A 13425-nucleotide genomic window follows, 5' to 3' on the forward strand; every position below is an offset into this window, starting at 1 on the left:
CATTTTACTAGGGATAGTGTTTCCTTTTTCTACTTTATCCATGCCCCACCCCGGGTCATACTTCCTCATTATTTCTTGTTTCCCTGAAATACTCTCCTAACATGTCAGCCCACACCAGTTTCTCCCTCTCTGAAGCAAACTCCTGCAATGCTTATCTCTACCATTCATCATAGCACTAAATCATAGTGTCTTACATTATTTAACTCTCCTGAAACATGATTGTAAGTCCCAGGGCAGCAGAATTACAGTAGTCCCAACAAATAACTCCCTGATTAGAATAGACCTTTTAATAAATATTTTGCATTTTCTTTCCCTGTGAAATAACTAGTTATTCTCTTCCCTCTTAATTCCAATGCACACTATTTTTGTTCTTTCAATTCTACAGAAGAGCATGTGAGAGCTTTGTGAGTCACTCAATTTTATGAAGTCATTACATTGCAATTATAGCAACCATAACTCTTCTTTAGACTTCTAAAAACTATTCTTTTTACATTTGAATAATTTAAGATGTTGGTAGTCATTGCCAAAAGTTAATACTCAAGATTACCACTTCTGCTATTAAAGTGAATCAAATACTCAAGAGTGATTGTCACAATGCAGCTAGATCTTGGATGAACTAATGTTTGTGAGTCTATAAATATTTATACTTAAATTTTATTTTCCAATGATGTTTGATAGTATGTTGATCTTACATGCTGCAACATTGATAAATGCCTATCAATATCTTTTGTAGGCTAATTAAGAAATCCTACACAATCACATCTAAAAAGAAAAACAATTTTTTGTTTGTTTTCAACCTTTTTGCTTTCTTTTATTTGCTTTATTAGGTGGCACTAAAGTAATATATTATAATTATATCAAACAAATAGTGAGAGCAGCTACCCTTACATGCGTTAAAGTGAGTGATTAATTTAAGGACCATTGATCTGAAAATGAACCAAGGAACTGAAGGACATGTTAAAGTTGTTTCTTTTTTTTCTTTTTCTTAAAGAAGAAAATACCAATAGCTATTCTTGAAATAGTAAAATAAAACACCTTTCAACAATAGCAGAATATACGTTCATATGGAGCATTCACCATGCTAGACCAGACTACACAAACTGGGCCATAAAACATACTTGAATGGATTTGAAAGAGCAGCAGTCATGCAAAAAATATATTCCCAAACCACAATACAGCTAAATTAGAAATGAATGGCAGAAAGATAACTGGAAATCCACAGTATCTGGAGAATAAACAACACATTTCTAAAAAGAGTAAGTCTTAAGAGAAATTGAAAGTATTTTGAATTAAAGGAAACTATAATTTATCAGAAATTTGTGGAATGCAGTGAAAGCAGTGTTTAAAGGAAAATTTATAGTATTGAATATATACACTAGAAAATAAGTAGTCAAAATTTCTTTAGAAAATTAGGAAAGCAAAGATTCTACCAGGAATCAATGAAAGAAACAATGGTAAAACAATGGAGAAAACCAGCAAAGCCATATGTTGGTTTTGTTTTTTTTAAAGATCAATAAAATCAATAAATGTTTTAGTTGGTTAACAAAAGAAAAACCCTGTATTTATTAAAGAAATTAAAATTTTCACCGAGAAGACCTTCTCTCAAGAAATCTCCAGGCCCAGATGCTTTTAAATCTTATCAAGTATTTATGGAAAAAATAATGCCACTCTACACAAACTTTACAGAAAATTGAATGGTAGAAAATACTTCCCAACTCATTCTTTGAGACCAGCATTACCCTGACACTAAACCAAAGACGTTAAAAACAAAGCAAAAAAAAACCTAAATATCCCAACACCTGTCAAATTGTCACCTATTCCTAAGATACTCACTTGTTGTCTGCTCCTCCTCAGTTCTTTTGAAAAGTTACCTTTGACCCAGGATTTGATCCTTAAATGGCCTCAAGCTGTAGTATATGACGACCTTCGACCTTCTTGTTTCCAGATGTTTGGACCCACGAGTAAGTCATTTTGTTTACATATGAAGATTGACTTGAAAAGATGTGCTGGAACCCAATTGAGGAGGAGGTTGACCATAAAAAAACACAAAGAGAAGGAATAGTTGATGAGTGCTGAGTATACACAGTTGTATTGACTAAGGCTGGATAAGCTACTACTTAAGAAATTGAATCAGTAATTAATAACTTTTCATAAAAGGAAAGTATCAAATCCAAATAGTTTTAGTGGTGACTGCTACTAAACATTCACTACAGTCTTTTCTAGAAAACAGAAACAGAGCAACTCTTCCTATTCATTTTATGATGCAGCATTTCCCTAATCCCAAAACCAAATAAAGATATTTTAGGAAAGGAAAATTATAAACCACTTATCTCTCATTAACACAAATACAAAAATCCTAGGTAATACTAGCAAACAAAATCCAGTAATGTATTAAAAGTGCTCTGTATCACAATCAAGGAGGATTTATGCCAGGTATGTATGATTGGTTCAGCATTCAAGAATCAATTATTATAACCTGTCACATAACAGGCTAGTGAAGAAAAATTATAAAATAATATCTATATTTACAAAAGGAATATTTGACAAAACTTGACATCCACTTATGCTAAAAACTCAGCAAAGTAGGAATAGAGGGGAACTTCCTGAACTTAATGAATATTTGCATAAAATCTGTAGCTAACATTGTACTTAATGGTGAGAAACTAGATGCTTCCCCTCTGTGAATGGGAGCAGTACAAGATGTTCCCTCTTGCCACTCCTATTCAGACTTTACTAAAAGTCCTTTAACAAAACTTTGCTAAAAGCAAATAAGATCAGAAAAGGAAATGAAAAGTATATATAGACTGAAAAAGAAGAAATAAAACCTGCTCCAATTTCTGAGAATTGGTCCCCCAAATCTTGTAGAAAAACAACAAAGAAAAACCATCCTGGGACTAGTAAATGATTATTGCAGGATATGAGAATAATATGAGTTGTCTGCCTACAACAAAAGAGAAATATTTAGGTATAAATCTAACAAAATATGTACAAGCTTTTTATGAGGAAAACTTTGGTAAAATAAATAAAAGGGTATCTAAATAAATTGATAAGATAAATCATGTGGAAGACTCAACATTGTTATGATGGTGTTTCTTCACAAATTGATCTTAGAGTCAATGTAATCTGAGCCAAATCCTGGTGAACTAATCTGTAAATATTAACAAACTACTTCTAAAGTTTACATGGAAAAACTAAAGGCCCAGAAGAGCCAGCATAATATTGAAAAAACTAAGTTACTGGACTTTTGTTGCAGTTGTGAGAAAGTACCCAATTTTAAGACTCACTGTGAAGTTACAGCGCTCAAGTTAGTGTGCTGTTGGCCAAAGAGTAGAACAGTAGCTCAGTGGACTAGAATATAGAGCCCTGAAATAAACCCACATAAATATAGCCAATTGACAAAGGAGCAAAGGCAGTAATAGAGTCAGGATAGTTTTTTCAGCAGATAGTACTGGAATAGTAAGCCCTCCATTTGCAAAAAATGAATCTAGACACAGACTTTACACCTTTCACAAAAATTGACTCAAAATGGATGATAGATCTAAAGGTAAAATGCAAAACTATTCAACCTTTAGAAGATAACATAGAGGGAAGTATAGGTGACCTTGGATTTGGAAATTAATTTTTTTAAAGATTTATTTTATATATACAAGAACTGGGGGGTAGGCCAGAGGTGTGGGGGTGAGTAGGGAGCAGAACAGGCAGATCTACTGAAATATACTGTTGAGGGGAGCAGTGAGTGAGACAGGAGAGGTCTGCTGCCTCATGTAAGTCAGCTCCTTGGAAGGAATGGGTCTCATGTTGCAGTGGCTGACAGCTTGGTAGCACTGCGCCACCCAGGGAGGCCCTGGAAATTAATTTTTTAGTGCAGCACTGAAGGTATGATCATGAGTGAAAAACTGTTACTTCGGACTTCCTTAAAAAAGAAAAAACTTGGGCCCTCCCTGGTGGCTCAGCTGGTTAGGACGCAGCACTGCAAGCTGGCTGCAGCCACTTCAGTGCTGTTTTGACCCCCGCCCCGGAGGTGACCCACATGGTGCAGCAGATATTCAACAGATAGTGCTGGAATAGTAAGCTCTCTTATATGGCCCACTGCTCCCTCAGCAGTGTACTTGGTCGATCTGCCTGTTCTGCTCCCCACTCTGTCTCTGGTGAAGCCTCTCACTGCCCCTGCATCTCTGGCTTGTACCCCAGTTCTGTGTGCATAAATATATAAATCTTAAAAAAAAAAACAAAAACAAAAAACTTAATATGCAAAAGACATAAGATAATGAAAAAATAAGTAAATAAAATAGTAAAAAACAAAAAGGTAATAAAAATACAAACCATAGATTAGGAGAATATACTTGCAAAACATGTATTGATGAAAGAACTTGTATAAAGAATATAGAAAGAATTATTAAATTCAACTCAAGGAAAGCAAGACCTCAATTAAGTAATAGGCAAAAAAGCTAAGACACTCACCAGAAAAGGTAGACCAAATGAGGTTAAGTATATGAAAAAAATTCTCAACATAATATATCATATGTTATAAATAAAAAATAAGCACTAAAATTAGTATATTAGACCCATATAAAGAATACTAGGTGATAGATCTGAAGAAATTATTCAACTGTGTAGCACAAAGAAAAAAAGAAGATGGAAAATATGAAAGAATATAGACAGTGAGAGTAAAGAGGTGTAGCACTTGGTATTTGCCACAGAAAGGAAGGATAGAATGATATGTTTCAAAAAGTTAAGATCAGGAATATTCCAGAACTCATAAGAGACAAAAGTTCACAGACATTGTAAGCTCAGTACTTAACTATTAAAATGAAAATGGAATTGGTACCTAGATTACTATGATGAAAACTTGAGATCACCAAAGGTGAGATCTAAAAGCAACCAGATGGGAAAAGCAAATCAGCAACACAGAAATGACTCTCAGAAATTTAGGGCAGGTTTCTTATAAACATTATTGCAAGATAGAAAATACTGGAATAATATCCTCAAAGTATTGTAAGAAAATAATTGTCTTCTAGGAATTGTTAACTTTCTGAGGGGTATCTTGAGAATGAGGATACAATAATACATATAAATATAGGAAGGTTTATTGGAGTAAGTCTCTACTAAGTAAAATTACAAGGAATCGTGAGAATAAAAAAATTAAATCTTCATAATTATAAGAAATACCTTCTGTATTAAATAATAATTTTATGACAAATAAATCCCTGGAAAAGAGTGAATTAGATTTAGTGTTCTGGCCTTGTGATTGCTAGGGAGGAGTGTTAAGATACTGATAAACTTTAGATTACAAGTTGTTAAATATGAATAAGATCCTGGATAACCAATGAAAAATCAGAAATATAGTGTACAGCATTTAAATCAACAAAAGGGATAAATTGAAACATTAATAATGGACATTAGTTGTTTAAAAAAATAGAAGGGGGAAAAAGGAGTAAATAGGAAAGAAAGCAAGACAAAATAATATCAATAAATATAAATATGTTAACTTGGCCAGTTATAACACAGATTTTAATATTAAATAAGATAAAAATCTAGCCATACACTAGTTAAAGATACATTAAAATAGCAGACAACTGAGAGTAAAAAGATGGAAACATAGACATCAGGAAAATACTAAAGAAAAGCTTAGGCAGATTACTAGAATAAGCTGTAGGACAGCTTATTTTATTTTTTGCAGTAAACTCAGAGAATCTAATAGATGCACATTTATTCATGAATAAAATAACCTAATAAATTAATAATTTAATAAAATATATGAATAACTACAGAGGTTTATTTCAAGATAGCTTTCTCAGTAGAAAGGACAAATAGATAAAATGTAAATAAAGATTAAAAGGATCTGAACAATGCACTTCATAAGATTGACATAATAAATACTCATAGTAACTTGCAGCCAATAATTAGTTCATTAAAGCAAGAAAAATATCTTAAAGAAAGTAAATTAAACTTCCAATAATAGTTACCTTTAGTGGCAAAGTGGGTCAGGCAAGAGGATGGGATCAGAGAGAAACAAACAAGCAACTCCAGCGGTAATAATTACTAGTGCCTGAATAGAGTGTTCACCATGCACTTTAATAGAATGCACACTAACATTTTATGTTATTTATTTTCTTTTGTATATATTCAACACAATATAACAAAAGGAAATTTTAATGTCCTAATATTTTCTTCATTCTGCAGTATGTTTCAGATTTTATTGTGCTGTGGAAAGGTGTTAGACAATGATTAATGTCCTCTCCCAATAGACATTCCATTCCAATTAACATTAATTAACTTCCTGCAATATCCCTTATGTCTTTTTGATACCGGCAACAACCCGTAAAGTGTCAGTTGACAGCTCTTCACAATCTTCGAAAGAAAGGCTTATGAGTTAATCTACCCTATCCTCTTGGAAAGCTCGAGAAAATCGTGACCTTTTATGGACCATCTATTTCTTTTGCTTATGAATAGAACATCACAGAATTATACAATGTTATGTTATTATTTGTATATTTCACAAATGAAGTAACTGAGCAGTGGTTCGGTAACTTACATTTTGTAAAAAAAAGACATCTTTTCTACTGTCAGAGAGCTCCAAAGTAGAAAATTTCCATCTTCCTTTACTTATTCTGAAATTCAGCAAAACACAAGAGAATTTTCTAGTGTCTCATACTGATGTTAACTATTTTAATTGAAATGATTTTTGAAATTGAAATTTAACAGCATTGGGCCAATTTGGGCCATATTATAAAAAGAGCTTGGATTATTTTTTTCACAAGTACACACATAGGATAAACTTTTGTGAAAAGAAAGATGTTGGATCCTCATTCTTTGATTTAACAAACTTATTTCTGGCATTTACATTATGAAAGGTAAGTGCCAGAGTGGCACTGACTAAACTTTTCGTTTTTTTTATTTTGAAATAATTTCAGATTTACAAAACATTCAAAGCATTCCAAGTTACCCTTCACCCAGCATCTCCAGATATTTACAGTTAAAACCAGAGAATAATTATCAACAGAAAAAAGTCAGGAAACGAGTATAGCTACATTATCGAGAGTTCTTACTCAAATTCCATCTAATAATCCAAAACTGTTCTAGAATGGGAACCAGACCATGGTTTATATGTTTGTTTATTCTATATATTATATGCATAATATATTTACACATTATATACATTAGTGTTCCTTTGTTTTAGAACAAGTGTTTAGTCTTTAATTTTTATGACCTTGGCACTTGAAAAAATTACAAAGTACAAGCCACTTATTTTAAAGGATGGACTTTAATTTAGATTTGTGTGATAGTTCCTCATGATTATGTTCAGGTTTTACCTTTGAGTGAGAATAGATAGAAGGAATCCTGGGGGAAGGAGTGATCCTTTGGGCATCATATAAGGAGCACATGATATCAATTTGTCCTATTACTGGTGATGTTAACTTTGATCACTTGATTAAGGTGCTGTCTGCCAAGTTTCTCCAATGTAAAGTTCCAATTTTTCTTTTTGTATTTAATAAGTATCTTGAGGGGAGATACTTTGAGACTGCATAAACATCCATTTTTCATTACACTTTTGCTCACTAATTGTACCACTCCTTGATGATTTTTGCCTGAAGCAATTATTACTGTGGGGCTTGACATACAGTGATTGTGTGATCTCATTCCCTCACATCTGTAAGTTAGAATTTTGTAAAGAAGAGGTTCTCCTTATCCCTCATTTATTTATCCATTTAAAAATTTTTATCATTAGAGACTCCTGGATGACTTTTCCATTCTGACGGTAATAACCTGTTATGATCAGTATTTACTGGGTTGTTTGTACGGGTGCCTGTGTCTTCCAATGTCCCATCAGTTTTGCGCATGTATTTGATTTCTGGCACGACAGTGTTCCAGAACCATCCCCTGCTTTCCTTGCTACAGTCCTAAAATAAACTGATTCTCCAAGGAACCCTGATCAGAGAAGGCCACTCTTGACATCATTCAAAACTTGAAATTCCCCAGAGAGGCTGAAACCTTCAAGGACAGTGGAGATATTTATCATCCCATTCTATCAACAAAATCGTCATTACACAGTTCTTGAATGTCATAAGGCTAGGTCTACAAAAATAAATATCAAGTATTTTTACCTTTGATATACAAGTAAAAATAGTCACCACATTTACCATCTGAACCTGATGAACTGTTTGTAGGTAAAAAAAAAAAGTTTGTGGCATGATAAATTCATAGAAGCAGGGATAAAAAGAGATAGTAAAAACAACAAAATAATTTAAACATAGCACCAAAGTCTTTTTCCATATTTTGGTTTTGGAGGTCTGGGTACCTGAAATGGGTGATGGTCTTTGAATTCAACTAACTGATCACTACCTGTCCTCTATGAGATAGGCTATATTCATGTTAGAAATAGTGATTCCAGATTTTAAACACATCTCTAATAGGATAGAGCTAATTGTTACCTCTTCTTGCATGTACATGATCACAGTGCAATACTGTCAAAAAGTTTGAAGGCTTATAATTTTGTCATGAAGAGAATGACCTTTATTTTGTTCTATAACTACAAAAATATTTTCATTTTTAGTTTTATTATAAACTTTACTGACTTACAGTATGTTTTGTAAGTATGTGAGAAACACTGTTCTTTCACCCTTGTTTAACTCTCACTGGTTGACAGGTTCACTAAAGTAAGAATTATATTTAAACCTTAGATGGCATCATGTAAAAATACCACAAAGGAAATTTCTGAATTAGTGCTGGAGCTAGAATGCATACTGTTTAAAGCTCTCTTACAACTATTCAAATTTTATATTTTAGTTAGACACCAGCAAACACGTCAAACAAGTGTTAATACAGTGATACTCCCATACATACACTTCACCTGGCTTCCTCTCATCTGTCTCACCAATCCCATTCTGTTATCTCCTCCCTTAGATTTTTATTAACAATGAGTGGCAGAACTCAGAGAGTGGAAAAGTGTTCCCTGTCTATAATCCAGCCACAGGAGAACAGGTGTGTGAAGTTCAAGAAGCAGACAAGGTATGTCCTTCTTAGAAAAAGATTCTCTCTGAAATAACTACCTTCAAACAGCAAAACACCAACCTTACGCTCTTCAGATACTATCACTCATGTTCATTCACCATCATTTTCATGAGAACAAGTGGGTTCTTCCCTTATTCGGAGTGTCATGTCTCTTTATTTGTGCCTCTTCTTCTCTAACAGGCAGATATAGACAAAGCAGTGCAGGCAGCCCGCCTGGCTTTCTCTCTTGGATCGGTGTGGAGAAGGACAGATGCTTCAGAAAGAGGACGTCTGTTGGATAAACTTGCAGACCTGGTAGAAAGAGACAGGACAGTTCTCGCAGTAAGTAGCCCAAGAAAACATTAGGTTTTAACCTTGGATTTACCATGCCACTGAAATTGACATCAGTCAATCTTTCTGATAAATGTGATTTGAAGCAGATCAGGAGAAAGTGCATGTAACACACATGAGAAAGGAGAGATGTTTGGTTTTGGGGTTCAGGTAGGAAAGAAGATGAGCTGAGTATCTCTTCTGACAGCATTTTGAAGACCAGCACCATAAGTTCCTGTGACTGGTAAGGACCTTTCTCCTGTACTTCACAGCCTCCCCCTTCACCCTCAAGAGACAAAACAAAACAAAACAGATCACAGGAGAATTACCATGCTGCCTGCAGAAAGCTAATACCAGGTGATTCTACCAGGAATGGTTATTACCCTCCCACAGTGAACCCCCTTTGACTAAAGAGAACCCATCAGAAGTGGAGGGTGTGAAATAGAAGGTGTCTTATTTCTCTGCTTCCTTTTTTAAATTCTGTCACTGTCTAGAACCAAGAGAAAAGAGAGAGTAGCAACTTTCTTTTCCTAAAACAATCATTTGCTTCACAGAAGGAAATTCTCTTCTAGTAGAATGTTGTTGTTGTTCCTGTTTTTAACATGTTGAAAATGAACAATTTGAGAACATTTGTGCTGTACACCAGGAATCTCTACCTGGTGAGGTACATTTGGTCAATTAGTGTGTAGGGCCTTTTTCAGTGCATCGAGCCATGAATCCTACATCCTGCTTTCTTCTTGGGGGAAACGAGTCACTACTGGCCTTACTTTGGGAGAATAAAGCATTAGTGCCCTCCTCTCTCACTTCTACCACAATTCCTCCTTCCTACCACCCCTGCCACCAGGATCTATTCATATTTCAGAAAGAAAAATGAATCCTTTATGGAGACCATTTAGGACTGTAGCTGTTTGTCATTTTCTGCTCTGTAGTCCAAGGAATACTGTTCCAATAAGGTGTTCATAGACTCTAAAAAACCTTACTCAGTGTTTCTCGAAGTTATTTGAATCTCAACATTATTTGTCTGGCTTACCTATCAATATTGTGTGAAGTGGAATTCTTTGAAATAGCTTGGGGATGCTTATTCTGTATGTCTCTCCACTGGATTATGATTTCTTTTGAGTTTTGTAATTCTTGTGCAGTTTCTGGCACGTCAGTGGTTGATGGAGGCACATAGATGGTCAGTAAGTGTTTGCGTTCAGCTCTCTCAACAGTTGTATTTTTTTTTTAAGATTTATTTATTTATGCACACAGAGCTGGGGTACAGGCCAGAAGTGCAGGGGCAGTAAGAGGATTCATCAGAGACAGAGTAGGAAGCAGAACAGGGGAGCAGCAGGCGAGACAGGAGAGGTCTGCTGCACCATTGTGGGTCAACTCTGGGGCGGGGATCTAAAAATCACTGAAGCGGCTGTGGCCAGCTGCACCCTAACCCTTTGCACCATGGGGAAGGGCCAGTACACTTGTATTTTCATGTCATAAGATCCAGTGTCATCCTTTTTTCTCACATGTCTCGTCATGTCCTTTTCTCTCATGCTTAAGTCAGATTTCTACTTTTAAACAACTCCAAGCTATCAGAGGTAGGCCAGAATATAGGGCTGTTCCTGACCAGAAAACTGAAGTCAATATTGCCTCCAAGAAAATCAACCCAGGGTTGGCAATCCTAAGGTGACTTTGGATGACATCAGCAGCTCCTAGGGACCATTTAGATGGCCCAGATTCTGGTTTATTGAGTCTGCTTCACAGTGCTATATATAGAAAGTGGCTCTGTGCTCCCTGCCTGGGGAATGAAATGACCCCCTTATGCACATACAAATACTTGAGTTATTTTACAGTGATGTATAATGTGGTATTTTAAAAATGGTCCTATCTTATGGATATCCACTTATACACATAGTAAGTGAATGAGTTTAATTGTAAATAATAGCATTGTCCTTGAATAGAGATGCTCATTAATATAATATTTTAATTTTCCCTATGTCAGCACTCAAAATAATTTTCACACAAGCATGTGTTATAAAATGTCCTTATAGAGATGGACTTCCATTATAAACATGTTTCATTTGTTAAGATTTTGTAGTACTTTTAATATTTCTGAAGTCAAAATACTCTTTTCTCATTGCATTGTGTTCATTTGTAATTATTTTTGTAACAGACTTAACCAGTTTAGGAGTAATATTTATAATCTCAAACTGCTTAATATCCCTATTTTTATTAAAAGGACCAGTTCTTCACTCTTAATAGATAATGGTTGTTATTTACAAAAAACCCAGCCCTGAAGTTGTTAAGGTATGAACTTCCCCAGAGGGCATCTTGTTTATTTGGTGGTAATAACTAAACTCGCTGTGCGCTGTGGATATTCCATTTCTCAGCAGGGGTCTTGGCAGCTGTGGAGAAGGTTTTATATTCTCATCAGTTGCATAAAAGCCCATGGCTTGCTTCTCTTTTTTTGGATTCAGATTACTAGTGTGGACTCCAAAAATTCCCCATGCAGTTCTGATCATTAATATAACAGAAGCTGATTTGACAAGCTTAACATTTCTTTATCATCAGTTGAAGAAATGTTGTGTTTATACATTTGGATAGTGGTTACTGGAAATGTACAATGCAGAAGAACACATACATATATATTCATGGTGGTTCTTACTAGAAACTGAATGGGTAGTACTAAAAATCTTTTTGTCTGGGAAATCGGAGTTGACCAGGTACACACTAGCTTTCAAATTCATTAGTGTTCTTTCTGCCCCTTTTTCTTCTGCTCCAGACATTATTTAGTGTATCACTAAAAAAGTTTTCATTTCTTTTCCTACAGACCATGGAATCCCTAAATGGTGGCAAACCGTTCCTGCAAGCTTTTTACGTGGATTTGCAGGGAGTCATCAAAACCCTTCGGTATTATGCAGGCTGGGCTGACAAAATCCATGGGATGACCATCCCTGTAGGTATGTGAGATCTGAGTGTGGTGAAAAGGGAAACATGAGGCTCCACCAGAAATACATGCCACCCCCAGACACAAATGGCAGTCACCTGGGACACAGGTATGAGCACACTTAGAACAGTGGGGACTGGAGAAAGACCAGGCCGGTGATGACCCTGCTCTGACAGCGCCCTATTTCCACATGTACACGGTCCACCTGTAAGAGCAGGGGCGGCCCACCTAAAACAGGAACCCCATCAGCCAGACAGGTAGGTGCTGGTCAGCTGCTGTGTGCTTAGCGCTATGCTGTGTTAGGTGGTGGCAGAGTGGCAAGGACATACGGCATAAGTCAAGACGGATTCCAAGAAAATGAAGGCTTGGTCCTTGCTCTCTGAAAATGTAAGATCTACTCTTTGGGTAGGAAATACTTGAAAGTGTTAGCAATTGCTGTTTCATAGTGGTGACAAAATGATTGATCTTTAGAAATGTTTTTCCCATGTTTTCTGTATTTCCTGTAGTGAAAACAACAATCAGCTCTACTTTTTTTCAAAATACAGGTGAGGAGACAAAACCAATCACACAAAAAGTATCTCTTTTGGGAGAGTTACAGTTAGGTGCTCTTCATGTGGCCTGGCCTGTCAGTGCTATGGTCTCTTGAAGCGTAGGAAAAAAACACCAAACTAAGTTAGAGGGTAAAAAGGTCTTAATCTGAGAGTGAACACTATTGGAGAGCCTGATAATTAAAACTTTTGTCAAAATCGGGTCATGTGTGAGCCCATTCAGGCTGATATCTCCTCTAAGGTTGGAGATGAGTTAAAATCAAAGGCCTCAGCTTTTTTGTTCTCCATCCCACCTACTCTTTCAGTCTTAGAACAACAAATATGTTTTAGGCACTTTAATCTTTTCAAATTATTTATACAGATATCTTAGGAATAAGGTAAAACAGAAGACTAGATACATAAATCTCTATTTGGCCTAACAATGTCTTGTATTTTTCTTCCACTTCCTCTGGTTAGAAGGCCCTGACTAGATAAAGGTTTATTAGCTATAGATTTATTGGAGTTTCTGATAATGTTTGATACTACACCATCTGCAACTGTCCCCAATCTGGCAATAGAGGCAGTTGGTCTTCCAGCGGTAGCTTATCCTATCACTGTGAAGGAAAAAGGGTGAGAAATGCTTGTAAATGTGAA

At 35.5% G+C, this 13425-nt stretch overlaps 1 protein-coding gene across 2 annotated transcripts in view; it reads left to right on the top strand.

The window, feature by feature from the left end:
- Positions 1-13425, top strand: part of ALDH1A2 (aldehyde dehydrogenase 1 family, member A2) — an 82353-nt gene that overhangs the window by 25228 nt on the left and 43700 nt on the right. The window contains exons 2-4 of one of the 2 annotated variants that reach the window (XM_004687746.2): positions 8905-9009; positions 9193-9333; positions 12128-12257. In XM_004687746.2, the coding sequence (XP_004687803.1) occupies positions 8905-9009; positions 9193-9333; positions 12128-12257 (376 nt within the window). The remainder of the gene's footprint in view (positions 1-8904; positions 9010-9192; positions 9334-12127; positions 12258-13425) is intronic. The other variant, XM_012728807.1, reaches the window with a different exon arrangement.

This window comes from Condylura cristata, unplaced genomic scaffold (assembly GCF_000260355.1).
Source record: "Condylura cristata isolate star-nosed mole 26May11 unplaced genomic scaffold, ConCri1.0 scaffold00023, whole genome shotgun sequence".
NCBI lineage: Eukaryota > Metazoa > Chordata > Mammalia > Eulipotyphla > Talpidae > Condylura > Condylura cristata.